The sequence below is a fragment of the Poecilia reticulata genome, linkage group LG22 (assembly GCF_000633615.1).
Source record: "Poecilia reticulata strain Guanapo linkage group LG22, Guppy_female_1.0+MT, whole genome shotgun sequence".
Taxonomy (NCBI): Eukaryota; Metazoa; Chordata; class Actinopteri; order Cyprinodontiformes; family Poeciliidae; genus Poecilia; species Poecilia reticulata.
In genome coordinates, this window is record NC_024352.1 from 21,658,091 (window position 1) to 21,686,090 (window position 28,000).

Sequence of the window (28,000 nt, forward strand, 5' to 3'; positions counted from 1 at the left end):
GCAGTGGCGCACCAATCAGCTAGATTATACACAGCGACGACGGAAGAAGTAGATGAGCAATTTCCGCCCGCCAATTTTAAAGGATGTAAACAATGTTAGCTAAAATCTTGTAGTTTTGTGGTTCCGGATACTTTGAAGACAAACATACGGTTCACTCTGTGTGGCTTATTAACGTTTGCTACAATGAGTACCGGTGGAAAAGGTAAGATAGGAGTCCGAAACCTTCTTTTCGGTTAGCTCAACTGGATAGTAATGTTTGTCTCTCCGTTAGTATCTGAACCGCAGTTAAATTCACTGCTGGCTTAAAAGAGAGCGTATTTTAAACGGGCTTTCTAATATTTCTGACTGTTAGCTTATCTGCAGATATCTGTTGTAACTCCTCATTGGGTTGACTTGGGAAATATTTAATCTGATTGACTTTTTTTTTTTCTTTTGTCATTTCAGGATCTGGAGATTCAACTCTTCTTGCTGCCAGGTAATAAATGCTCAGGACACGACTCAGATAAAGCTCTTTATTTTTACAGGCGTGCAGAGAAAGAACAAAATCTACTTATATGAACTTAAAAAAGGAAGATATCAATATGTTCTACAGTAATCCAGCTGGAATGGACGTGTAGAGCTGAGTTATGAAGTGTTTTTGTAGAAGTTTATTTTAACCGAATTTGATCAAATAAGTAAAAGAAAATACATCTTTATACTTTTAATGTTAAATATTGGGTAGTGAGAATAAGTTTTCTATCTACTCCTTTTTTAGCACTTTGTTTCTGTTCATACTAGGTTCCTAGAAGGAATGATTGAAATAAAAGCACGTTGTTGAACATGTTTTCTTTTATTCGTAATTTCTTTTAAAGAAGAAATAATTATGTATTATTTTTAAGGCATTGCACAGGCCTAGTTTGAAGTAAGATGCGTGACCCAGTCCAATTAAGCATCTGCAGGATATGTAGAATAAATCATCTTCAAATAGTTGTCACCACTATTGAGCCTGAATGTATAATTTTATTCCTGTGGAGAAAAAATACATAAATTCAAAATTTTGTGATCACTTTAAAAAAAAATAGTGCAGCTGAGAAATTATAATTCCAACAACTCAACGTCAAATGTTCACTTAATAACCCTACTCTGCAGCTCAGCCAGCCTGTTGGATTACTCTTTTTGTTGCATTGCAGTGGGGACAGCGACTCCATCAAAGTCTTTGTACGAGTGCGACCTCTAACCCAGGGTACTGGGCTGACCACAGACGGGGATCAGAATCTGTGTCTGAACGTCAGCTCACCCAACACCATCCGTCTGCTCTCGAAGCCAGAACCACGGACCTTCACCTACGACCATGTGGCCGACATGAAAACATCTCAGGTCTGGGATGTTTAGTCAGTTTATCATAAACATAAAGGATAAATCTACAGCTTTAATGTTTGTTTTTCATTCTGCAACAGGATTCTGTTTTCAACAGTGTGGCCAAAAATATTGTTGAGTCTTGCATGAATGGATATAACGGTACTATATTTGCTTAGTAAGTATTATATGCCTTACTTTATGAAATGAAAAGAACCATGTAGTTCTGCATGTAATGCCTCAATTCAGCCGTTGATGAGATTCCTGTTTTGATTCTGCAGCGGACAAACAGGCTCAGGAAAAACATTCACCATGCTCGGTATGTATTCGCCGCCGTCGCTGTTTTCACAGAAAAATCAGACAGAACCAAAGTCAAACCTGTCTCCCTCTGGCTGCAGGTCCGTCTGAGCTGGACAACTTCACAGACGAGCTGAGGGGGGTCATACCGCGAAGTTTCGAGTATCTGTTTTTTCTTATTGGCAGAGAAGTGGAAAGGGTGAGTAGTAACACCCAAGAAGAAGAAATCTGAACGAGTAACTTTTTTTCTCAGTTAAATGTTCCAGATTAGATTAAACGGTTTTTAATTTCAAAGATAACATAAGTGAATTCAAAAATCAGTTAGCAAAAATTGTCTTAATTTGTTAAAGAAATAAAAAATCCAAATCACGGCACTTTTCATAGCACTGTTGATTTATCTTTCCACTCATCGTTGCTCTTTATTCTCCTCTAAAACAGTCTGGAAATTCCAAGAGTTTCCTTTGCAAATGTTCGTTTATCGAGATCTACAACGAACAGATCTACGACCTGCTGGATTCAGCGTCTGCCAGCCTTTTCCTCAGGGAGAACATTAAAAAAGGCGTGTTTGTCGAAGGAGCCGTGGAGAAGTTTGTGAACTCAGCAGCTGAAGCTTATCAGGTAGGACGGATTACAATACTGACAGTAATCAGATTACAGTAAAGCTTCAATAATGTCTCAGTTAATTAACAAGAAGGAAGATTAAACTGTTACAATTAAAAGTTGCTCATCATTATCATATATTAGGAAATGTCATTCTCCAAAAATATTGTAAACAATGCAGTTAATCATTCCACCACATTTCAAAACTATTTTTATGGGCTGCAAAACTCATGAAATGCAATAAATGGGTGGAGGCCTTTATGATATACGAGTAGTGGCTGAAAGAAAAATTACAATAAAACCAACAGCCCAAGAATGTTCTCAGATGGTATCAGATGTTTACAAAATGAAAAAAATAACATTCACAGTCAATTTAGAGATGAACTTGTTTTTCAAATTCTGGGATAAATGGGGGGAAAAACATAGAAAACATAATTTATAATGAAGAATACAACATTTAGAGAGGATGACACTTCAATCTACCAAGATTTACTGTCTTTACTGCTTTTGTAATGTTCATTTGTAGTTTCACATAATGCTACACTTATACAGTTACAGTTGATCTCTTTGATTTTTATTTGTTTTATGTAATTCATTTCTGTTTTTACAAACATAAAACAGACAGGAAAACAAAACGTTATATGCAGTCATATAGGCTCCACATTTCTGTATTTATTTAATTTACCATAAACTATAAATGTTACTATTTGGGGAGTAAAAAAAGCCTTTGCTTCTGAAATCCTGCAGGTTCTTTCTATGGGCTGGAGAAACCGGCGTGTGGCCTCCACCTCCATGAACCGCGAGTCCTCCAGATCTCACGCCGTGTTCACCATGACGCTGGAGTCCAAGGAGTCCCACAACGAGGTGGTGAACATCCGAAGTTCTCAGCTCAACCTGGTGGATTTGGCCGGATCCGAGAGACAGAAAGACACCCACACTGAGGGGTCCAGACTCAAGGTGCAGCTTTCTGTCGGATAATAATCGTCTCCTGGTTTTTATTATCTTTAAAATCTTGTTTGTAATGGCGTCTGGTCCTCTTCTGCAGGAGGCCAGCAGCATCAATCGCTCCCTCATGTGCCTGGGTCAGGTCATCATGGCCCTGGTGGATGTATCCAACGGAAAGAGCAGACACATCTGCTACAGGGACTCTAAACTCACGTTCCTCCTCAAAGTAAGCATCTGTAGTGTTGCATTTTCTATAGGGATGCAAGTTATCGATTAATGAGTTAATCTAAAGTTATAAATCAACTAATGATTAATTGATAAGTGGACATTTTCTTAAAAACTTAAGTTTTCATCTGTTCCAGGAAACTTCTGTGTTTCCATAACATGAAGGGCTAAATTTTTCTGAATAAGCTGAATTAAAATAAATAAATTTTAATATTAATTTGTGTCAACTGTATTAAATACTGACTAAACAAAAATTGTGTTTTTCTCACATTACTGGACTAACTTTTTGTTATAAAATGTAACAGAAAAAGAATCTTTGATATTGTTGAGTGGAAAATAAAAGTTGAAAATAATGAAACGTGAAACAGTTAATCTCACATGAATAGAACTACTATTGTAGTTCTATGTTGTTGTGCTTGAAGAAATTATAAAACTTTGCTCCATTAAATCAGCCGTGTTTATTAGCATCATGTTTTTTCCATAATGTTACAAATTTTCTGCGTCACTCCTGTCATCGTAGCACATTAGTAATTTTTGAATGCCAAGTTGACGCTGCTATTTAATTTACCATAAAAATGCTTTTATGTTTGTCAAGTGTTTATATTTCAAAATTAAACCCCATAAAGTGCGTTTTGCATCCCAAACCAGACTTGTTTTGACCGTTACGCTTTTACGTTCACGACCCCGCCGCCATCTTTGTTTCTGTGTAAGTGGCTCCACTTAAGGATGACCAGCGGCGCCCTCTTCCGCATGGCAGCCAAACTACAACATAAAAACAATATAAGCGGATGGTATTAGTTAATCGATTGGAACTAATTTAAATCTGAAAGAAAAAAAAAACATTAATCGTCAATTAATTGTTTGCATCCTAGTTCTCAATTATCACATAGGATGCCATCTGTTTCTTTTTATTATTTCAGGATTCTCTTGGAGGAAATGCAAAGACCTACATCATAGCTAATGTTCACCCTGGTTCAAAGTGTTTTGGAGAAACGTTGTCCACGTTGCAGTTCGCCCAGAGAGCAAAGCTGATCAAGAACAAGGTGTTTCATCATTCCTTCTCTCTTAACTCTACAGACCTTTCTGTGGTTTTGTTAAAGCGTGTTTCGGGATTCTTGCTTCCTGCAGGCTGTCATTAATGAGGACACACAGGGGAATGTGAAGCAGTTACAGGCTGAAGTGAAGAAGCTGAAGGAGCAGCTTGCTCAGGCTCTGACCTCTTCAGCAGGAGACTCTGCACCAGGAGGACCTCAGCCTCTCCTGGGTAAAAACGTGCAAATAAATCACATCCTTCCAAGTAGGAACTTCACAGGCAACAATTTCAAACTCAATACTCAAAAGTATAAAATCAGAGCCTGATTAACACAAACTATTAGGTCAGATATTTTTGTTTGGGTGCAATTAAGCCATTTTGTCTTTCAGAGATTAAATATTAAAAAATACAGTAATACATGAACATTTCTTGGTCAAGAACTGAATATTTAATGGGGTGTCCATATTTTTGTTACATTCATTTATGTGTTCAGATTCTCATTGCTTATACTGTCTGACTTCATAGGGACAAGTAGCCCCTTCTAAAATAAAACTAATTGTTTTATGACACAAAAAACTCCTAAAAAAGACTTAAAATAGTTTGTTGGCTTTTATTTTCAATTATCACTAGTTAAAAAATTTATTTGAGTTTCTTAAAATGCACTGGGGCTGCAATAGTAATTATTTTAGTCGTTGGTTGTTCTGATGATTAATCGATTAATCAGATAAGAAAACTGGCACTTTCTGATGATTTTTGTATGAAAAATGCATAAAAAATTAAAATAAATAATTCGATATAATTTTTAAATGAGAATAAGAAATAAATTTAGCTTAAAATGCAATAACATACATTCCTTTAGCTGAAACTATGCCACTTGAGGAATTCTGGTTTTAACATATTTACAGAAAGGTTTTTTTATTTTTATTTTAAATACAAAATGTAGTTTTTTTTTTGTACAGTTTTGGCTTAATTACTGCTCTGAATATGTTATTTCTTTCAGCCAATAACCTGAATCTTTATACAATAGGTAACGATTAATTGATTACTAATTTAGTTGATGATTATTTCGATAATTGATTAATCAGATTAATCATTTTAACATAATTCTGGTTCTGGTTCTGAAACTCCTTCCAGGTCCATCAGGTGAAAATCAGCAGGAAGTTTTGTATAAAGGGAAGTACATGGCTGCTGTGCGTCTGTGGAAGAAGCAAAACGAGGAGAAGAAGGTGGAGGGATTTTAATTTACTTTGGGAAGCTGTGGGGCTGCGGGTTCTGACGGCTTCATTTACCGTTGATTAGATCCTGCTCAAGAAGGTGGCTCAGCTGGAGGAGGCCTGGACCCAGAAAGACAAGTTCATCCACTCCAGCAGAATGATCATCAAGTTCAGAGAAGACCACATCTCCCGTCTGGAGAAGAAGCTGAAGGCGGGAGAAAGCTCAACGACGGAATTCGAGTCTCAGGCTTTGATTGACCAGCTGAAAAAAGAGATTAAGATCTTAGGTGATCAGGTAAAAATCTGATTTTAGCATTCTCTCATAAGCATTAATGTGGATAATTTCATTATCTAAAAGATTGTTGCTTGCTTTTTGTGGCTTTTAAGGTTGACCATCATCCAAAGATGACTCGGTATGCAGCAGAGAATTACAGCCTCAGAGAAGAGAACCGCCTGCTGCGATCTCTTGAATCTGTGATTAAATGTGAAGAAGTTTCCACCCAAGTAGCAGCTGAGTTGGAGGAAGCCTTCCGAAAGGCGCTGGAGTCAGAAAAACTGACTCCAGGTAAGACTGCTGGCATCAAAAATCTTGGAGAATATTGTTTACATTCAGTTTTAATAATCACCTGCTGCTCCTCATCAGCTTCTACAGCCGCTTCGACTTCGTCTGCGACAGATTCTGCGTCTGCAGCCACGATCGAAAAGCTAAATGCTAAACTGCTGCAGAAACAGTCGGACCTCACAGCTGTCCTGCAGGCTTTTGAGGAGTACAAAGATGTCACAAAGTAAGGAATAAATTAAATTAATTAGAACATGAAAGCACAATTTATAAAACTAGTCAATTAGAAATGTAAAGAAAGGTTACAGTGTGCCCACTAATCTTTACTGAAGTGTATTTATTAAGAATGGAATTAATCAATTTACAATTAACTGTTGATTAATGGTTTATTATATTAAAATTAATTCCAGTTGATTAATACCGGCCGCTTAGACCTTTTATTGTTGTAGTTTGACCTCCGTCCATCAGAGGGCGCCCTGATCGTTCTTAATCGGAGCTGTAGACAGAAACAAAGATGGCGTCCAGAGCGAGAAAGAGAAACGGTTGAGGGAACATTTTGATACTGTAGTTTTACATTGAAGTAGAAAAACAAAGTAGATGCATGTATTTTAAAAACTAATTAAATTCAAAATATTTTTAAGAGTGACAATGAGTATTAATAAAATGGATAACAATATATTTTACTCATAAATATTACATACTAATCAGTGTTTCTACTGTCTGGCATTTTTTTCTTGCTTTCTTCTTGGTTTATGTCTTCCACAAATATAATCCCTTGATTTTACACAATATTCTGCTCTCAACTACAAAATAAACAGTAAAAAATATGTATTTCACTTTTATTTTGTAATTAAATGCAGAAGTCGGCATGTTTTGACTGTATTTGCTGATGTTCTGACTTGAAAATGATTTCTTTTCACTTATGAATCCTGTGAGTTCTTCATCGTTTGACTCAGACATTTGTGTTTTCAGAAAACAGCTGTCTCAACTGCAGTCTGACAAAAGATACCTGGAGAAATCCAACAGGCACCTGGAAAACATTTTGGAAGCCACTCATGCACACAAAAAACACGAAGTCTCTGAGCTCAACAGGATTCATGTAGAAACAATAAAGGTGAGTTTGTAACCAAACGTTTACATTCACCGTATCAGAAGAAACGTACCTGTGTTTCTTATTGTCTGGCATTAAATCAGACTAAAATTGTCCTGTTATATGTCAGTTAGGTTTAGTGTTTGCTAAGTGCCAGAAAGAGGAATGTTTAAATAATCATATAAAAGTACAAACAGTATACGAGTGAGTGAATCAGCTCAAGATACTGGCTGAAAAGGGTCGAAACCATTTATTATTAAAATAATCAACTAATATAGTTGCCAATTTATCATTAACTGACGTGCACAGACTCAAATTAGTCAAGTTGCTAAAGGAACAACACAGAAGAGCAGTTACTAAACAAAAAAAATCAAATTAGATTAAAAAAAGCAAGTAAAAAAACTTCTTTATCTGTAAATATGTTCTCCCCCCTCCAGTTCAACATCTGTAAAAACAACCTTGTTTTTATCACTTCTTGTGATCCGATAATTAATTAATCAAAAAAATAATCACCAAAAAAATGATCAATGAACTCTCTTGATAAGTTGAGCTTTTTTACGTTAGGATATTTTTTTTAGCTGCAAATAATCAAACAAACACTAAAGGAATGTTATTTTTTTGCATTTTTGGCAGTAAATGTGTTAATTATTTGTTTGTTTTCATCTTGTATTTCTAATATTGCTTAAAAACGGCGTCAATACTTTAATGGAAAATTTGTAGACTGTGCAGATTCAAAAAAACAAAAAAAATAACAAACTATTTAGCAAAAATGTTTAGTCTTATAAATGTCAGTAAGAAAAGATATTTTAATTCATGTAAAAATATTTTTATTGACTTCATGACTCTTCTCGTCAGAAATGCTATTTAAGTGAAATATTGGAAAATACTGTAGCCAAATCCGTGTCATTAAAACATTTTTTTTAATTTATTTTTTATCAGATTCTGTCGACGCCCACTAAAGCATACAACCTGCGGTCGCGGCTCATTCCGCTCTCCAGTCCAGAACATTTGAACGGGATTGAAAAGGACGGAGAAGACATCTGGTCTGAGCAGCTTCCGTCAGACATGACGGAGATGGCCCTGACAGAAGAGCTGTGTCAGGTTCAGGTGCGCTAATGCAGGTTGTCTTTTACATGCAGCAGTCAGAGCTCCTCCTTTAACCTTTAAATGTTTGTCATCCAGGATCAAGTGAGTCGTGTCCAAACACAGTTAAATGAGGAGGAGATGAATAACAGCAAGCTGTTGCAGCAAATTGCGAAGCTGGAGGAGCAGATCGCTGTGATTTCTCAGGAGTCTGACCAGAAGGAGAAGGTAAGAGTCACACCGGAAGTTACTCAGATGTTGTTTGTTGTCTCTAAATCATGTCCATCATGCGTCCTCTGCAGCAACTTCATGCAGAACGAGCCAATAGGAGCAAAGATCAACTCAGCTTTCAGGAAACGGTTAACGGGCTGCAGCAGAGCCTTCAGTCTGAAAAGCAAGCTGCAGAAGGTGAGGCTTAAAATGTCTAAATCTAAAGCTGTAAAATATCTTATCTCCTTAAAAATAAATTAAAGGGGACATATTATACAAAATTCACATTTTGCATGTTTTATACTTCAATTTGGGTCTCAACTGCTTCTAAAAGCAGCCCAAGTGCTTAAAAAACAACAGTTTTTTTGAAGAACTTTTCTAAGCAATACGTTTGTTTTTTGTGTTTGGAAAATGAGCCGTTTCACAGGCTTTCCGAGTGTATCGTCACTTTGGTTACCTAGCAACCCCAGTGAAGCCCAGCCTGTTACCTAGCAACCCAAGCAGAACTCCAGCACGTTTGGTCAGCTGGTTTTAACTCTACATGCGCTGGAAAAGTTTTAGGGGCATATGAAAGACAAGTGTTTTGTTTTTGGCTTTCTGTTCAGAAACCACTTGCTGCGTTCTTGTTGATTGTGCTGGAGGCTCCATTTCTGCTTTTTAAAGATGTATAGTTGCATAATTGCCACGCCCCCCAGCTCAAAATTTTGAGCTGGGGGGCGTGGCCAGCAGCAGCTAATTTGGATTTAAAGTGACAAGAGGCCCTTTCATTCTGAAAGGAGCTGAAAATTTACTAAAATCTTATTATCTAATGACCTTAATATTTTTGTACAAAAATGTAATGAACATGTTTCGCATAGCTCATAGGCCTGTCCTAACCATGTATTTTATTTTATTTTTTCTATGTAGGACTTTTCTGTAACATAAAAGGTTGAGTCATGCGCAGACAACTTTATTGTGTTCTTTGACTCACTGCTAACATAGCCTTACCATTTAGCTAGCTAGCTTTTCTATCATGTGTAACTGCAAATTTATTGCTAGTTTGCTGGACAAAGTTTGTAAATTGCTTTGGAGAAATTGGTCTTAAATTGAATTCATTGTGGTCTTAAAAGGTTTCAAGACCTTAAAATATCTTAAGCTCTTAAAGTAAACTAGCTTAAAGATGTTAATGACGGGTCAATTTTTGAGTTGTTTTTTTAGTTATTTCTCACGGGACTTTTCTGTCAGGCAAAATGCAGACATCTATATTTCATTCTGTGACTCAAGACGGTTGCGGCTACCGCTAACTAGCTGCTAATAAACCCTTGCTAGCTAGCTAGCTTTTTTTGCGCCTGTCATGGGTAAGTGCAAATTTTTGTACATTTTTTCTGTACAAATAGGTCTTAAATTCCATTCATAACGGTTTTAAAAAGGCCTTTAAAAGTCTTAAATTTGAGTTGGTGAAACCTGCAGAACCCCTGGCTTTGACTTCAGCTCAGTATGGCTTCCTCTCTGACTTCCAGTTCTGAGAAGCGAGATCCAAGATCTGCGTTTGGTCCTGCAGTCGTCCGACAAGGAGCTGACCTCGGTGAAGAACGGGCTCAGAGAAACTCAGCGTGAGCATCAGGAAGAGATGAGTCGGCTCTCCAGCAACCTGATCGGCACCCAGCTCCAACTCGACAAAGTCCAGTAAGCCGAAGCTCGATCTGCTTTCTGCTTTCATGTCTTTGTGCTAAAATCTTCTGCATCCTTTTTCCAGACTGGAGTGGGAGCAGCTTCTGGAACAGCACCGAACTCTGCAGGATTCCTTCGACCAGCTGCAGGCTGAGGCCAAGTTTGATGCTGATCAGGCGCGACAGGAGCTGTGCGACACGCAGAAGGAGGTCGACCAGCTCAAGGCGGAGGTCCTGGTAATGGAAACTCTCAACTTTGCAACAATCTTTCTGAAATCCGGCCGCGTTTTGTTCAGGGCCGGAACAATTAATCGATTATTGAAATAATCATCAACTAATTTAGCAATGGATTAATTATTAACCTGAATATATAGACTCAAAGATTCAGCCATTTGCTGAAAGATCAAAGCTATCGGAGCAGTAAATAAGCCTAAACTGTACAAAAAATATTTGCATTTTGCATTTAAGATTAAAAAAATAAACTCTGTAAACATGTTCTACACAAAATGCAAATTCATTAAAAACAAAAAAATTCTATCACCTTATTAATCACCTTTTGCTATACTTGCTTAATTAACAAATAAACAAATTATTCCTGCTGTGTATTGTTGAGTCAAACAAAAAGGGTTGAGCTTTTCACATTTTGATGTTAAAAGTATTTTTTAGCTGCAGCAGACGCATCTTTGCTACAGTTGATCACATGTTCACTAAAGGAATCACGATTTGGCATTTTAGGCAATAAAATCTTCTTATTTTAAAAAGAGACAGAATTATCTTTTTATTTTTATTACTTCAGTGAAAAGTGTCTCTAATTAATTGATTAATCACCAGAATCATTGATTAGTAATATAATTGTTAGTCCCAGCTCTCGTTCTGTCTCTGATGTTTTTTCCCTTCTTGTGTTGAAGGATTTGAATAATTCGCTGGAATCTGAGCGGGAGCGCACGAGCAGTCTGATGTCGCAGCTGAAGAAAAACAAAGAAAACACATCGAAGTGAGCTTCTTCAGTATTTAAATCTCAGTGTTTATTTTTATTATTATGACTCAAATACCAACATGACGAATGTTTCCTTTTCTGCAGGGAGCTGGTTGAAACCATGGAGCAGAACACACAGCTGAGAAAACAAGGCTCAGATTTAACGCTACAAAATCAAAACCTGGTTGGTCACAATAAGAGGCTGCAAACAGCACATATTTGGCTTAAGAATAATCCACTGTTTTAATTCATCGTTTTTGTTTATTTTTGTTTATAAGTCATCCAAACTCGCTGATCTGGAGCAGAATCTGACCTCTGCAAACGGAAAGATTAGCAGCTTGGAGCAGGAGATTAAACACGACAAAGTAAACAGAGTTCTTCTCCTGTTGAACGCGACATCGGCGTGTCTGCTGCGTGTCTGAACACGTCTCTGTGCTCTTCACCAGGATGTCCTGTTGGACCTCATGAACCAAACCAGAGATCTTCGAGCAGAGCTGAGCCACAAGGAGGAAGACATCGTCCATCTGTCTGGAGACATTAATGACCTGACGGTGCTCTTCTTCCTCTTTTCAGATCATCAGTTTCATTGTTCCACTGCTGTTTTTGGCAACTTTTATTAAATTAATGTGACAATTAAATCTGTTCCAGGCTAAATGTAATTCTGCCTGCTGTGAAAGGGACAGCATGAGAGAGCAGAACCAGAAGATGCAGGTTGAAATCGGTGAACTGAAAGAAACTATGGAGAGAAAGATGGTGTCCAACAAGATAGAGGTAATTTACCGGGATTATAATCCTGTTAATGTGCGTGAAGCAAAGTTTACCCTCAGAAATCTGCCTTACGCACACGTTTGACTCCTCTGATGAGGCAAAGCTGGGTGATGCAGCTTAAAAATAAAACATTAGATTTCTTTCAAACCAGAACCAATTTCTGATTTTACTCGATTGTTTTTTGCTGTTTTTGTTTCTAATAAAGAAATTACAGATGACTGAAATTATTTTCAAAATACGTTTTACTCCAGTCATCCTTTCTGTGAGACTATTAAAGCCAGGATGTCAGAATTTATGTTTAATAATGACAATAAAGTAATAATGTTAGCAGACTAAATTTTGCCAAAGTAAAGTCTTAAAATTATGTGAAAACAGATGTTCTGATAAAAAACAAAATAAGCTTGAATTATTAACTTTTTGTTGTTGTTGTTTTGAAGTTCTCATAAGATTGCAACTTTTTCATTTTTAGTTTATTCTGGCAATATTAATTTCTCATTCTTTTGACTTTATCATCATATGAAATTATTATCTTATATCTATGATTGTATTTTGTAGCTATGTGACTTTCTTCTTCTTGCTATAAAAAACACGAACCTTTATTTTGTTGCAGAGTTAACTTGAATTCAAAGTCCAAATAAATAGAAGCTGTAAAAAAACGCTTGTCAAACAAGATGGCCGCCTTGGACCTGCTGACATCACTCTAAACTATGGAGACCAAAGGAGTCACTAACCCTATAAAGACTAATTTTCAAAATATTAAATCTTTAAAAATCTAAAATTTGATCAATCGATAAAATCAATTTATCGCCCAGCTTTACTTTTAACCTGGTGAAAGTTTCCCTTTACTTTCACCTGTAACAAGCAGCAATATTTTACTCTTATTTAATAATTATTTGCTGTTTAATGCAGTTGTTTATGTTTGTACTTTTTGTAGGTTGAGGTGTTGCAGGAAGAAATAACTTATGCTACTGAGGAGGTTGAGCGACTCATGAAGGTCTGCGACGAGCAGCAGAGCCTCCTGAATGCCACACAGGAGCAAGCGGCGCAAAAAGAGCTCATCATAAAGAGTCTAGAGCAGAAGGTAAACTTTATTTGTTAACATTCTTATTACAGGACAAACAAAAAAGTCCTGATTGGCTCAAAACACCGCAACGTTTTTTTTCAAGGTGCAACAGCAGCAAGAGGCTGTTGAGAAAACGGTCAGAAATGGAGGATTCAAGCCGACGGAGCCGACGGTCACACCTAAATCAGTAAACAGGGTAAAAACTCTTTGCTTTTGGTTTTTTCGCTAATATCCCATCAGATATGAAGCGAATGCATCATCTGGTTGTCTATGCATTCTTAAAAAGTCTTATATTCTTATAAAGAATGCAACTATTAGTTAATCAATTACTAAAATAATCAATTTAATAAATTACTAGAGCCACAATTTTCAGATGATTAATCGATTCATTGGATAAAAAATGTGAATATTGTGCACATTTTTCATTTAACCACTTAAGCTTTTTTTTAATAGAATATTAGAAATACCTTAAAAGATACAAATAATTATATTATGTTTCTATAATGAGATTCCGTTAATGAATGTTTTATTTGCATATTGACTAAATCTTGCAATAACCAATTAATAATTGGACAGCAACAGATGTTTTTGTTTTTACAGAATTTGAAGCAGGTGAATATTTAACAATGCCCCTCGATAGAACATATTTATAAAGTTTTTAAAAAAAAATCTTATCTACAAAATAAGATTATAATTATTTGTGCCTGAATTATTGTTCTTAATATGCTGATCTTTTAGCATATTATCTCCAGTATATTACAGTTAGCGATTAATTACTGAATTAGTTGACAATTATTTCAATAATTGACTAATAGCAAATATTTATCGTGATTAATCTGATTAATCAATAATCAATCTGATTGATCATTTCAGCCCTAATCTAAAATTAAAGCCTTTAAATTCATTTTTAAAAAAGTAAGTTTGCTTTTGATATGTCAATAACAGGTCTTTAATTTTATTTTGGCAGAACTATTTAATTGTATATTTTTTGTCATTTCTTTCTTGCGTGACTTTTCTGTCAGGTAAAAGTTTGAGGCACACTCAGACATCTTCAGTACATTCTGTGGTGGTTGAGGCTACCGCTAACTAGATGCTAATAAGCTATTGCTAGTTAGTTTTTTTGCTAAGTGCAAATTTATTGCCAGTTGGTTGGATGGATGAAGTTTGTACATTTTAGTCATGATAATGGTTTTAAAGTCTTAAATTGGAGATCCTGAAAGCTGCAGAAACCTTGACCATGCATTCATATTTGTCTGTTTTGCTTTTTCTGCTTCAGACTCCCTGTGGTTTTGGGAGCTTTAACAGAGATCTGACCGAGGTGTTGGAGAGCCAGGAGCGAGAACTGGAGAACCGGCGCTCCTCCATGATGACCATGGAGCTTCTTCTGGCCGAGCTGAACAGCGAGAGGAGCGCCAAGAACGAGGAGATCCAAAGACTCAAGGTGCAAACTAAATTATATCTCTACCTACTTTTAAAAAAATGACTTGTAGTTTTCCCTTTCAGCTTCAGACCAAGTGAATGTATTTATATCATGGTTGAATTTTAATACTATCAATATTCACATTGTGCATTTCTCCAGGAGGAGCTGAGAGAGAAAGAAATAGTTCGAATGGAGATCCAGGGTTTGCTTGAAAAGTTTTACACCAAGGAGCGCCAGCAAACTCCGACTGGAAATAATAATAGGTTGGCTTTCTTCACTGAATACATTCGCCACTATTCACCTTTTATCAGAGAAATTAGAGAACATCTTCCTGTTTTTTCAGTGAGGATTTGGGTGAAGACCTTCGGCAGGCTGTGCTGAAGCAGCTGGAGGAGGAGAGAGCAGAAAAGGTCTGGACCTTTATTCACTCACAATTACACATTTTGCTTCACAATAAATTGTCCCAGAAATGACTGCGATAAGCGATATTATTGCCATTTTGAGACAATTTTCAACTAATATAAAGAAAACATTTAACACTGTTGCTGGAAGACATTTTAATTGTCTAAAAGAATAAACAGAAACAAGAACTAAAACAGAAATAAAAACACAACTGAAACAATAAACAGGGTTCCTACAGGTGCTTGAAATCCTTGAAAATGTTTAATTTCAGTTAAATATTTTCAAGGTTTGATTTTCAAACATAGTCTTTGAAGTGCTTGATATTCTAACTGAACCGTTTTGTAATAAAATACAATCTAACATTTTATTAAAACCCTAAATTTGGAAATCTTTATTAGCAGTTGAAGCCTGATATTTTTTTACACCTAATAAAAACACACAGATTAATTTTGTTTCTCAATCTGAAGATAAATCAAACTGAACTTCTCTTGTTTTAGGTTAGTTAGAATTACCAAAATTATTTCTCTTTGCTAAATGACAGAAAACGTAGAGAACATTTTTGAGAGATTTTTTAAAAACTTTCTTTAAAAATTAAATTAGCCTTTTCCTCAACACGATTTGTTTTGATTGTTTCAATGTAGTGAATATTTGTTAGTCCTAATGGCTGAATGAGTTATTGATCATATTATGTTTTTATATATTTCATATATAAAAGTGAAATGAAACTGTAGTTTTTTTTGTTGTTTGTTTGTTTAGATAGTTTTTATCTCCAATCTGGAGCTGGAAAAGTTTGAAAACTTACCTTGAAAATGCTTGAGAAGTTATTGAATTTCACTGTGGGAATTTTATTGAATAAATAAAATGAATTATGAAATCTGTACACAAAATCAACCTTCAGAAATTATTTCAGACAGGGAAAACAGGCAAAACTGCCTGTTTGATAAAACTATTGAGCTGATTTTAATTTATATTAATTGATTTATACCTTATTGTGACTTATTTATAACATGATTTTTCTGTTCCAGAATCAAATATTGCAGAGGCTGTTTGCTGCTCAAAGAAAGTAAGCGTAATAAGCGAAAGTAATTTGTGAAAGGAATCCTGACTTTAATAATTTGACGATGCTTGATGTTTGACCAGGTTTGTTCTTGGTTTCTGTTACTTAGGTTGCAGGAGCAGGAATCTTCCTTTGCTCAGTCTCAGACTTGCATTCAAGAGTTAACAACTGAGCTGAGGAACCGCTGCTTGGAGCTGAGAGAACTGAACCTGAGGGTTCACGATGAGGAGAAACTCCTCCAGGTAAGAACCCGAGATCAGTTTGAAAACGGTGGGAATTCACAATGACCAGCACCCTGCTGGTAGTACTTCTGATTAGAACTGAAACGATTAATCATAATGAATCAATTATTCAAATAATCGTCAATTAATTTAGTAATCAATTAATCGTTACCTGGGGGGCATAGACTCAAAAAAATAAATGGGATTTTCTGAAAGAACTAAGGCAAAGCAGTAACTAAGGCAAAAGTGTAAAAAAATATTAAAATATGCACTTTGCATTTTTTTTCTTCCCAGAATTCTTTTTTTCTTTAGAATTTTTTCCTCAGAATTCCGTTGTTTCCTCAGAATTCTGGCCTTTTCTTCGAGAATTCTTTTTTTTTCTTCTCGGAATTCTGTTTCCCCAGAATTCCTTTTTTTTCCTTACAATTTTTTCTCAGAATTTAGATTTTTTTTGCCTTTTAGAATTCTCACCTTTTCCTCAAGAATTCTTTTTTACTCAATAATTTATTCCCCTGAATTCTGACTGTTTCCCCCCAGAATGATTTTTTCCCCCCCTCACAATATTTTCCTCTGAATTTTTTTTTCTTTTTTTCAGAATTTTGATTTATGTTAGAAGATTAAAGTCAAAATTCTGAGAAAAGTTTTTTTTTTTTTTCCTGGTGGCCTTAATTGTCTTCCGTAGGTTTCTCTATCTGACGAGCATAAAAGACAAAAACATAAATTAACCAACCACATCAAAATGCTTTTATCTGATTTTTACTGATGATGTTGAGGAAGAAGGGAATATTTAAAGTATTAGTCTTTTCATATCTTCTTCCATAAAGACCTGCAGAAACATCACTGATTACGTAAAATCTGTTTCCGACAGGAGAACGAGGTTCTGCGTAGACAGAATGAAAAACTCTCTGAGGAGAACGGAAAACTCGTCGGACATAAGAACCACAAACAGAGGATTGAATACCTGGTCAAACTGAAAAAGGACAATACTAGACTACAGGAGGTAAACTTTGTTCTTATGAAAGTTTTGGTGGGATAAAATATGAAAGCATCAAATTAATTGCTTTTGTTTTGAAGGAAAATGAAAAACTCAGAACGGAAATCAGCCTGATGCGAGACGACTCTGCAATCCTGCCGCCGGACATGATGTGAAGTCTCGACTTAAAGTTTTCAAATCAGATTATATTTTTTTATCCAACTTTGTGATTCCAGTTGTGGTAGCTATCTTCTTACTAAATTCTGGTAAATAAACTTATATTCCCAATATCCCGCAGGGACACACGCTGTCATAGAAACATGTTGGGTTATTTTGGTCACTTTTTTTCTCAGGCCACATATTGATGTTTGTAATTGTTAAATACTGTTGTCTGGTGCTGTAATGGTCAACAAATCACCTGATTAATGAACATTGTATTGAGATGTACAGCCAGTATGTTTCACCTCTGTGAAATGTTTTGTAATCATTACATTTTGTGTACATCTTGCAATCTTTTTTTATTTGGTTGAATAAAAGAGGAGAAATTAAATATGAAAAAAAAGATTTTCTATATTTGAGAGAAAAATCTAAGCTAGGTGGGTTATATAGAAGATTTATATATAATTATTATTTTTTTTACCAGATCAGACTTAAAACTGTCTTTAATTTCAATCAACCCTATTGTGAGTTGCATGACGGAGTATTAGTGCCAGGGTACGAGAATTTGTTTTAGTTTATTTTTGTTAAATACAAGAATATAGTCATAATATTAAAATAAGAAGCAATTCTTACCGGAAAAACATCTTAAACTTAGGAGGAAAAAAGTCGCGGATCCAGTGTTATATAGGCTTCTAATAACTTTTTACCAAATATCTAAAATGATTCAATTCAAACTGCGCATCATGTTATTTTCCTCCTTATTAAAAAAATAAAATAAATGGATTGGCAACCGATCCAAAGCCAGATCGGTTGCTTAGCAACTCGAACACGAACTTGTGCGATGACGTCAGTTGTCGTTGATCCGTCCCTTCTCTCTGGCACCGAGCTTGGCGAGGGACGGTTACTTCCATCATGAAGCCAGCCTTTACAGGGGAACAGATTTCCAAGTGGTTCACATCAGGGACCACACTCGCTACATTGAACCTCAAAGAGACCAAAACCGAAAGTTCTACTCCGGCAGAGACCAGGTAAGGAGAATTACCTGGTCGCAACGAACCTTTTACGCTTAATTGGTGTTAGCGTTAGTTAGCTAGCTAGCGGCACGTGGTCTGGTTCGGCGGTTCCAGAAATTACTACTGTGCTTCGAGTTGAGTTGAAAAATGGTTCAATATCCAACTATAAATTATGTATATTTTTTTCTCCTCTAAAGTTACAGCTTGTAACATAAAATGTATGGGTTCACGTTTAAACTAACAGACGTGGATTGGAAATGTTCGTAAAAAAGTTAAGTTATTTAACTTGATTTGTAAAATCATTAAAATATTTCTAATGAAACCAGAAATATGTAATTAAAATCCCAAATTCTGGATTAATTTGTGTCCCTCCGCTCACCTTGAAATATATAATAAATTGTTAATCCGAGCATTTAAATAAATAAAAAAAGTTCCTGCAAATAATTACTTCTTTGTAAAAAATTTATAAAATGTGCGACATAGTTCTTAACCTTTCATTGAACTATGCTTGTTGGAAAAATATTTTACTTTTATAATGAAGATATATACTCTTGTTTAAATCTAGTGCTCCCTCATCAAATCAGTAGGTTTTTGGTTTATAGATATTTAAAAACTGTTTGACAAGTGAATTTTAACATTTCTAGAGATTTGTGAGAGTTTTTCCCTTGACTGGTTCTTGTGACTCCTGGTTGAACCAAAATAACTAAAAGCAGCCTCCTGCCAGTGGATAATTATTGTTGTCACAGCCATATTTCCTTACAGTACAGCATAAGTTGACTTTTCTATGTAGCATGTGTTTTCATAAGGAAGTTCTACATTTAATTGGAAATAAACCAAAGGTCCAAAACAGAGTTTTGTCATAAGAACATAAATAAAGGAAAATTGCATTTTTATCCCTGCTGTTTCTGTCTTGAATCAACAAAAAACATATTATAGTCTTAGACGTCAATAGTGTCAAAGAAAATCAAGCTTTTTGCAAGTTTTTAATCATTTTGTTTATAAATAGACTTGACATAATAACACATTTTGTTGGATGATAAACTGTCCAAGAAATTATTGCGATTAATGATTTTTCAACTAATATAATAGTAACATAATAAAGGTGCAAGTTTGCCCTTATAAACTTTAATTTTGTACAGAACTCTCCACACTGCAACTGGAAGACATTTTAAAAAGCCAAAAAAACCTTTACAACACAAAACAACAAAAAGAACATAAAAACCATACACAACCAAAACCATAAATAAAATTGTTTCTGATGTGTCTAAACAAAATTACCATTTAAAAAATATCAATCAGAATGGAAATTATCAAGCTCATTTTAATTTATCACGAGAGTATTTGATTTGATGGTTATTGTAACACACTTGGACATAAAATTTTAATTTAAAATGGTATAAAAAAGCAGCTGCACTGACACAAAAGCCTAAACTAGATGCTTTTTTAATGGTTTATTGCAGGGTTGGACTGTATGGCTGGAAAAACCTATCATGATATTAGACTTTCACTTCAATAATTGTTGATAATTATTGATCGGTTTTTTGTTATAAATATGTGAAATACTATCAAATCTTCCCCCTTCCATGCACAGTTTTCACTCCACACTTTTAAGCAGTTTTGAGGCACGGTGGTGAAACCTGAAACTGCTGCTGTGCAAGTTACTCAAGAGGTTGTTGCTAGGTCACCAAAGAATGAGAGTTGCTAGGTAACCAAAGAGGGAGTAAGTTAGTTGATTACACCAACCTTGCTTAGCTAGCTGTGAGAGGTTGAGAGGCTAAAGCAGTGGTTCTTAACCTGGGTTCGATCGAACCCCAGGGGTTCGGTGAGTGGGTCTCGGGTTCGGCGGAGCCTCTGCAGCGGAGGTAAAGACACACTTGTGGAAAGTCGTGATGACGCCCCGCTTYGYCATCACTTGCTGCAGAGGATCATGTTACATTGCTTAGCCAATCAGAGCTGCGGAGGAGCCCTGATTGAAGGAGCTYCACTCTCAGCATGGATTTGAACTTGTGTCTTTAATTACTTCAGCAAAACTCACCGTTTTTACCAAATTCTATAGTCTAAATCTGCTCCTTAGTCGCATCTTTTCGGGGTTGCTACTGCCTCTAGTGGCGAGGGGGTGGTAACACAGCTAATATAATTACATTACCAAATCAGAATACCGCAAAGTATTTTGTGTGTCGGCGGAGGGGGGATTGAGGGGGTGGAGGAGGAGGAATAAGAAGGGTTCAGTGAGGAGGAGGAATAAGAAGGGTTCAGTGAGGAGGAGGAATAAGAAGGGTTCAGTGAGGAGGAGGAATAAGAAGGGTTCAGTGAATGCGCATATGAAACTGGGGGGTTCTGTACCTCAAAAAAGGATAAGAACCACTGGGCTAAAGGCTGTCCTCTGCCTACATCTCCCAGAATGCTGTGCAGTTCTAGATCGAAGTTCAGTGAATATTCTACATATTAAATATTTTATCAGATGCATTATCTATTGATATTGATCACTTGTATATCCTGATATATGTTAATGGTTTATTGTCCAGTCCTACTTTATTGCAGAGATTTAAAAAAATGTTTATAGAGGAAAATGGTGTCACTTTTTTTTTTGTATTTCTTACATCATAAAAACTACAGAGACAGAAAAAATCTCAAATGTTAATAATGAAAGTATCTTCTTCATATTTACAAACCTATCCTTTGTTACTACAGGATTGCTACAGTAGCCCTCTGGTACAATACAAACTCAAACGAGGGGTTTTCATTAGTACCTAAACCAGTTGCTGGGGGAGAAATATCTTTCACAGAATTGATCCTTGGCATATCGCAGGACATTTCCCCGTTTCTCCACACTGGGGTGTGTCTTCTCACAGTGTTGTACTCTCTCCTTTGGGTCTCAGAGGCCCGGGGTAGTAGTACGGAAGATCCCAGACCCTGCTTGGTGTGAACGAACAACTTGAGTGGCGCATGGCCCGATCCACATACCCAGAGACCGTTGGGATCTCTTCCCTTTCATGACTTCCACCCTGAGGCATTATGGGAGTGACCGAGCCCTGCTTTTTGTACTGGCTACTCCAGACCTCCATTGATAGACCTTCTGCTTCAATATATTGTCTTTGGTTGAGGAAGTCGATTAAGATGTGCTTGAAGACGGTCGCCAGCTCCCAGGGTCGTACGTCGTTGGTGGCGATCACTTCACGAAACCTGTTAAAATTTAGTAACAATGACATTTTACCATTTATTTCAATCAGGATGTAGTTAATACCTCAAGTTTTTATGATTTTTTTTTACCTTTTTCCATAAATCAGTTTTGATATTGAAGATTTAATTTTTGGAAAATCTGGATTTATTTTGTACCAATGTACTCTTTGGGTTTCCATATTTTGAAGTGATGTCTGCACACACAGGGCGGCCATCTTGTTTCCGAAGTATGTTTTACAGCTTCTAGTCTACAATGCAGTAATAGGACCGGGCTACGATTTAATACTTGTTTTATACTGTGAGAATAAAGTCATAATATTACAAAAATAAAGTCTGATCAGAATAAAATCAAAACAATATGTAAATGAACTGATTTATTCTGGTAATATTAGTAGTCTTAAGAGAACTAACTCCACATAAAATAACAAAAAAATTAGGAATATAGAGAATCTTTTGTAGTTATACTTTGGTGTAAGTTTTACAAATATGGAAACACTTAATCTTTTAACATATCAACATCTAATTATTATAAGTAGCAGGACTTTGAAACAATTGAGCAAATGATTGTCCATTTTGAAGAAAGAACCACATGGACTGACTGACTTGTGTCAGATCGAGATAATTCTGTTCAAGCTTTTTTTTTCTCATCAAAACGACTTTTTGTATCTTTATGACGTTCTTCTAGTAAAACCGTCTTTATTATGGCAATATTCTTGTATTTAAATAAAAATGTTGTAGCCTGGTCCTAAACTCTGCTGTACACCTCACAGAAGGGATGATAGAAATCAAAACCACTTTTTGAAAATATTCATTCGCAGTCATTTGCAATTTCTTTTTTTAGTAAAGAAGGCAAGAAAGTAATTATAGCATTACTGCAAAATTGGATGTGGTAGATTTTATTTTTAAGTTAAATCTCCCAGCCATTATCCTGGCACTTTTAAGATGGGACAAATTCATAAAAGGCCACAGAAACATCTCAGTTGTGCTATTTCTCTTTTTTTTTAAAATGTTTTGGTTATATAAGCGCACATTAATGACCCGGCTGTGAGTTGTCTTGTATAAGTGGGTCACAGCGCTGCTCAGCCATGTGCTCTTCATCCTTTTTTTCCCTTTCTAGCTAAAAACTGAGGGGAAACCCTTCTAGTCACGCCACACGAAGCCTTTCAGACCTTTCTTGATCACACATAAAACGCTAATTAACCTTCCAGCGCAGCAGATAATTGAGTATTTCAGTAAAATATTTTACATGTGGACACAAGAACATAACTTGCTTGCTTTTATGAAAAATATGTTACTGAAAAATTCAAGATGCTCAAGGAAAATTAATTTTTATATTAAATTGGCAAATATTCATCACATACTTTTTTGAGTAAAATCATACATAAATTGTCATAGAAATAATATTTACTGATTAGATATGCCATGGAAAAATATTTTTTGCACTATTTCCATTTGAATGATTGCGTTTGGTGTCAAATCAGAGCCTACATATTTGGAACCGGAAAAATCACATATGTTTCCTTTTTCTGGTGGATATTTTTTCAAAATGGCCACCATTGTTGTTATGATGGGCACAGCTAACCAAAAAGTTAGGTACACAAACCATTAATTCATAAAAACAAAATTTGTAGAACCAAATGCTAAATTGCTACACAAACAAAAAGTTTACGCTAAACACACAAAACAATTGGCGGCAGCTTGTGCTAAACTCCTAAATACACATGAAAAAAATTAGCTTAAGCTCGTGCTGCACTGCTAAACACAAATCAATTAGCAGAAGCTTGTGCTAAACTCCTAAATACACATGAAAAAAATTAGCTTAAGCTCATCCTGCACTGCTAAACACACAAAACAATTAGCAGAAGCTTGTGCTAAAGCGCTAAACATACAAAAAAACATTAGCATAAGTTTATGCTAAACCACTAACTGCAAAAAAATGTATGGATGTTTATCCTAAACTGATAAATACAGCAGAAATTTATGCTGACCCACTACACACAGAAAAATTTACGGAAGATTTGTTTGTTTAGCTAAATTGCTAACTAGTTAAATCACTAAACAAACAAAAAAATAGCAGAGATTTATGCTAAACTGCTAAATACAGCAAACAAATTTGCAAAAGCTAATGCTAGCCATTAAGACAACTACCTTTTGGTGCGTGTCTCACATCTTTATTTCCTTTCAGTTGACGACCAGACCAGCGTGAGACTTGCAAACAGCAAAGTCTCACATTTTTGCGTCCAGTTTTGCTACGGGTTATTACTGTAAAGTCGTATGAACAGGATGAATAAAGTGAAAAACATACAATGTGACATAAAGTTTGTCCATGACATGAAAATGGGTAATTTTATGGCAGTACTTGGTTTAAAAATGGTGGCCATCTTGAAAAACGGCGACCTTTCAGAAATTCAAGTGGCTAAGGGGAAATATGCGACTTGAGGGGTGACCTTGGCTCTAAGTTGTGTTGATATAGTTGAAGCTGGACATTGTTGGCATAAAAACAGGAAAACAACCTTGAGACGATGGTGGCTGCGTCGACGGGTGGAACCTGTGAGCAGAGGAACTCCAGCTGGTGCAGCTCTGACGACGAGACGAGGGTTCGTAGGCTGGGGTATTTCTGGAACCAACGGAGACCCAGGGCGCTGTGGGCCAGCCGGTTCTCCCGCTCCAGTTGTCTCGCCAGACGTTCTCGCTCCTCCACGTGCCACAGCAGCTCTGTGAGCAACATATGGCCGGGCACAGGCTGCGCTCGGCTGGGAGATGGAGTCTGTGCTGTCGTTTGATTGGACCATTTCATCCAGCCGAACAGAGGCATGGCTCTTTACTCTAACAGGCCCTGAAAACTGAGGAAATGGGAATTAAGCTGCTTTCAGTATAAAGTAATGACTTTTAACAGTGAAATTTTGTTGCATATAAAATTTCATTTATGCATATAAAATTTATGCATATACAATTTCATTTATATGCAACAAATTAAATTTTGTTGCATATAAAGTGCTTTTCCATAAAAAAATCTAAAATTGGGTCATGCTCTTATTTCATTTTATTGAAGCTCTTATTTTCATTATTTTATTAAAATTTTCTATGGGATCAAGTATTTTTGAATTGATTTGAATTTTTTAAATGCAGGGCTGCAGCTAAATTATTTTATTGATCTATAATTCTGTCGATTATGTTTGACGATTAATCGATTTTAAAATTCTTGCACATTCTGCAGATTGTTCATTTTAACCACTTAAACTTATTTTTCATCTGCAGCTAAAAAAGTTATTCTCACATTAACTTGTGAAAAGCCCATTCTGACTGACATTAATACAATGTGGGGCTAATCAGCTGATAAATGTTTGGATTAACCGATTGATCAGGCAGAAAAAGGTGCTTAGTAAGGATTATTTTTATAACAGAATTTCAACTTGGCGAAATTAAAACTATACCACTTGAGGAGGAACTTATTAGCAGACAAAGAAGGGTTTTTATTAATCTTAAATTCAAAATATTTGTATTTTTTGTACAGTTTTGACCTAATTACTGCTCTAAATATGTTATTTCAGCAATTGGCCTTTTTTGTGTCAACAATTACTAAATTAGTTGGCAATTAATGCGGTTACCCATTCCAGCACACAGCTCCAGTACTGAGCTGTACTGCTGATAATTTTTCTGTAATATTGACCCAGATAAGCAATGTGACCTCTGGTCTGATCGGGTCGATTACGGTTTTCACTTCAAGTCAAACGGCGCTCTGATTTGTCCCAGATTTGTCTGTGTGACTCTTTCTGTTGCCGCCTGCGGGGTCCAAGGTCAGCCTCATCAAAACTGCATAGTGGCGTTTTGAATAATACACAGCAGAGCCTTTAGGCATCAGAAGGGTTTGCACATGCACATAAGACAGAAATCTCAAAGAAAATAAATCTGTACTCACTGGTGAAACAAAACTGCACTGCTGACTGCTGTAAGCTTTTGAGAGACTTGGCACAGAAGAGCTGCTCACATGGTGCTCCCTCCAGCGTTGCGCTTCTATAAATCTACTGTAGCAAAGTTGCCTCTTCCTCCTGCTTCTTTTGGTGGTAAATGCTGAGTTTCGGCTGCAGTCCTGGACTGTTTTCTCCTTTTTTTTTTGTTCTGCCGTGATTGTCTTGTCCTCCCACTGCTCCCGTCACACAGACTTTGTCGGGGAGAGTTAGTCGCACGGTGCTAACTGACTAAGAGCTGTCACCTCTCCTATCCCTTCACCTCACTCTCCTCTGTGCAGTGTGCAGCTTTGTTGTAAGGTCAGCTGCTTTGTAGCTTCCACGATATGTGTGCAGTGGAGAGAAAGAGGATGAGAGTGCATTTGTGCTCACAAGCCGTGGGTGTATTTTGTTCAAGCCCTCATATTGCTGTCTGTTTTTGCATTGAAATGCTCGACTTGCTCACACTGCAAGGCGCGTTGCTCCTCAGGCCACAGAGCAAACGGCCTGGCTGAGCGTGCCACAGGGAAACTCGATGGGAGGAGAGAGTTTGAGTAAAGTAGCTAGTGTGGTAAATTAGGCATGTCGCAATTAATCGCATGATAAATTAAAACGAGCTCAATAATTTCCATTTGTATTTATTATTTTCTACCAAACACTGGATATTAAAAGTCTCCAGTCTGGGCCTCTGGTCCACTTAGCCCTTTAATTGAAGGACAATTTTGTTTACTTCATAATTGATTGTTTTATTTAGTTTTGTTATTTAAAATATCCCAGTGTTAAATGTTAATTAGAAATGAAAGTTGAGGGTGCTGTGGTGGCGCAGGGGCAAAGCACAACCCACGTATTGAGGCCTTAGTCCTCATGTCGGTGGTCACAGGTTCGATTCCCAGCCTGGCAACATTTGCCACATGTCTCCCCTCATGATCCTCTTTCCTGTCAAACTACCTTCAAATAAAGGCCACTAGAGCCAACAAAACCTTTAAAAAGAAATGAAAGTTTATTGATCTTTGAGAATGTTACGTTGTTACCATTATAGCACTTTTAAATAGTCTCAAAATACCAATAATATTGTTTATCACAATAACTTGTGGGGTAATTTATCGACCAGGAACATTTATTGTGACAGGCCTGTGGGCAATTTGGCTTAAAAAATAAATCTGATTTTTTTGTACTATATTCAATAATAATAATAAAAGCAACAAAATCAAGATTATGGACGTGTATGACCATCTTCCTCATGAGACTGTCTTGGTAAAACTTTCCTGCCAACAATAACACTTTGAAGAATCTGAATTGATGAGTTACAACATTTAATTTCCCTTTGGGATTAATAAGTTAATTTTGAATTTTAATTTTAATCTATTTTTCATGCTTACGTTAAAAAAAATACACATGATAAAATATTTTCAAAAAATGGCCTTTATTTATTTTAACCCTCCTGAGAGTTGCTTTATAGCCAAACTACAATGCCTTTTAAAATTTAATTACGAGAATATAGTCATAATATTAGCAGAATAATGATGCAATTTTACCAGAACAAAGACTTAAAATTACAAACAAAAGTAATTATGACATGCTTTTAAAAAAAACCCCACAAAGCCGTTTTTGGGCAATAATTTATTGTTTTTTTGGTGCCGGAAAATGGAAACCTTTCAAAAACCTCCAGATTAAGTCACAATGGAAGGGCACTGAGCTGTTACCTAGCAACCCCAGCCAAGTCCTGCCCATAACCTAGCAACCAAACGGAACTCCACTGCATTGCTGGGACATTAAGGTAGATGTTTATAATAGGAATGTGTGACTGCTTATGTTGCTTTTTTCAGTCCGGTTAAACCCGATGATTCCAGCCAGAAAGCTGATGTTGGACGGATCCAAAACCCAGAACCTTCGAGGAGTGAGTAATAGATTACATGATTTAGTGGTAGATTCCACCCACATACAGTACTAGATTGTTGTGAATTTACATCTTCCCTCACTGTTTTGAATGTTTAGGTCCTCCTCCTCCTGTTTCTCCCTGCTCCAGTTTTGAATGCCCAAGCTTACCCATAACCAAAGACAAGGAGCAGGTAAGGCACTAATGCATTTTCCTCCTGGAGTTTATTTTTTGGGTCATTCCAGAGTTTTACTTAAATTGACATTATGTCCTCAGGACAGAAGCATATTAAGTCTTAATGTTTGCTTCAAAGAAGTGCAGTTATTTTTATATGTGCCTGTACAGCAGGAGCCCACATTGAGTGTTGTTAGTGTCGTGAATATCAATGGAGTTATTCAAGCGTTGACTCTTTTCACCTTCTAATGTGGGTAAAATATAATTTCATATCGTCTTAAATCAGCTTAGAACATCCATTAAGGACACATCGATATGAGGATTTTAGCCGATGCTGGATAATATTGCTGTATTTTTTGTAGGGCTGAAACAATTTATCGGATTGTGATAAATCGATAATTTTAATTACTGTCAACTAGTTTAGTGATTGATTAATCGCTAACTAGCATATTTAGACACAAAATGGGTCAAATGATGAAAGAAAAACATATTCAGAGCAGCAATTAAGTCAAAATTGTACAAATATATATA

The 28,000-nt window shown here is 36.2% G+C and overlaps 3 protein-coding genes and 1 long non-coding RNA gene across 6 annotated transcripts in view; 2 read left to right on the forward strand and 2 right to left on the reverse strand.

Annotated features, from left to right (window-relative positions):
* The first annotated feature begins 3 nt into the window (after positions 1-3).
* Positions 4-17,610, forward strand: kif15 (kinesin family member 15). 2 transcript variants are annotated; one of them, XM_008400048.2, is made up of 35 exons: positions 4-202; positions 445-475; positions 1,170-1,356; positions 1,437-1,513; positions 1,617-1,654; positions 1,734-1,831; positions 2,071-2,250; positions 2,980-3,189; positions 3,278-3,403; positions 4,323-4,445; positions 4,531-4,666; positions 5,570-5,661; positions 5,735-5,944; positions 6,037-6,214; positions 6,293-6,434; positions 7,181-7,322; positions 8,238-8,405; positions 8,481-8,609; positions 8,684-8,789; positions 10,091-10,256; positions 10,327-10,477; positions 11,149-11,234; positions 11,322-11,400; positions 11,495-11,581; positions 11,663-11,767; positions 11,865-11,987; positions 12,919-13,065; positions 13,151-13,243; positions 14,324-14,488; positions 14,627-14,730; positions 14,811-14,877; positions 15,895-15,932; positions 16,036-16,168; positions 17,016-17,147; positions 17,222-17,610. In XM_008400048.2, the coding sequence occupies exons 1-35, from the start codon at positions 184-186 to the stop codon at positions 17,294-17,296; spliced, it is 4,143 nt and encodes a 1,380-aa protein (XP_008398270.1). In that variant the 5' UTR covers positions 4-183; the 3' UTR covers positions 17,297-17,610. The 2 variants fall into 2 exon arrangements, with proteins under 2 accessions (XP_008398270.1, XP_008398271.1); XM_008400049.2 differs by having other exon boundaries at positions 13,151-13,234.
* Positions 11,119-18,042, reverse strand: LOC103458914 (uncharacterized). 2 transcript variants are annotated; one of them, XR_532643.2, is made up of 3 exons: positions 17,913-18,042; positions 11,297-11,355; positions 11,119-11,205 (listed from the first exon to the last, which is right to left on the reverse strand). It is a non-coding gene; the product is annotated as an uncharacterized LOC103458914 (long non-coding RNA). The 2 variants fall into 2 exon arrangements; XR_532642.2 differs by lacking the exon at positions 17,913-18,042 and adding an exon at positions 14,769-14,834 and having other exon boundaries at positions 11,137-11,205; positions 11,293-11,355.
* Positions 18,043-18,129: 87 nt separating this feature from the next.
* The window catches only part of tdrd9 (tudor domain containing 9), a 41,881-nt gene continuing 32,010 nt past the window's right edge, over positions 18,130-28,000 (forward strand). The window contains exons 1-3 of the mRNA XM_008400051.2: positions 18,130-18,307; positions 27,246-27,316; positions 27,415-27,488. Of these exons, the coding sequence (XP_008398273.1) occupies positions 18,192-18,307; positions 27,246-27,316; positions 27,415-27,488 (261 nt within the window). The 5' untranslated portion in view covers positions 18,130-18,191. The remainder of the gene's footprint in view (positions 18,308-27,245; positions 27,317-27,414; positions 27,489-28,000) is intronic.
* Positions 20,880-25,814, reverse strand: rd3l (RD3 like). The gene is made up of 3 exons (XM_008400050.2): positions 25,392-25,814; positions 23,986-24,315; positions 20,880-21,475 (listed from the first exon to the last, which is right to left on the reverse strand). Exons 2-3 carry the CDS (start codon positions 24,285-24,287, stop codon positions 21,139-21,141), a joined length of 639 nt encoding a protein of 212 aa, XP_008398272.1. The 5' UTR covers positions 24,288-24,315; positions 25,392-25,814; the 3' UTR covers positions 20,880-21,138.

What these genes read in the sequence shown, in the direction of transcription:
- kif15 (XM_008400048.2), top strand. An exon ending in GTCAGAAAAACTGACTCCAG is followed by an intron (nt 6,215 to 6,292) that starts GTAAGACTGCTG and finishes GCTCCTCATCAG; the next exon opens with CTTCTACAGCCGCTTCGACT. An exon ending in GAGTACAAAGATGTCACAAA is followed by an intron (nt 6,435 to 7,180) that starts GTAAGGAATAAA and finishes TTGTGTTTTCAG; the next exon opens with AAAACAGCTGTCTCAACTGC.
- rd3l (XM_008400050.2), bottom strand. Translation starts at nt 24,287, where the DNA reads ATGCCTCTGTTCGGCTGGATGAAATGGTCCAATCAAACGACAGCACAG. An exon ending in GCAGCCACCATCGTCTCAAG is followed by an intron (nt 21,476 to 23,985) that starts GTTGTTTTCCTG and finishes AAATTTTAACAG; the next exon opens with GTTTCGTGAAGTGATCGCCA.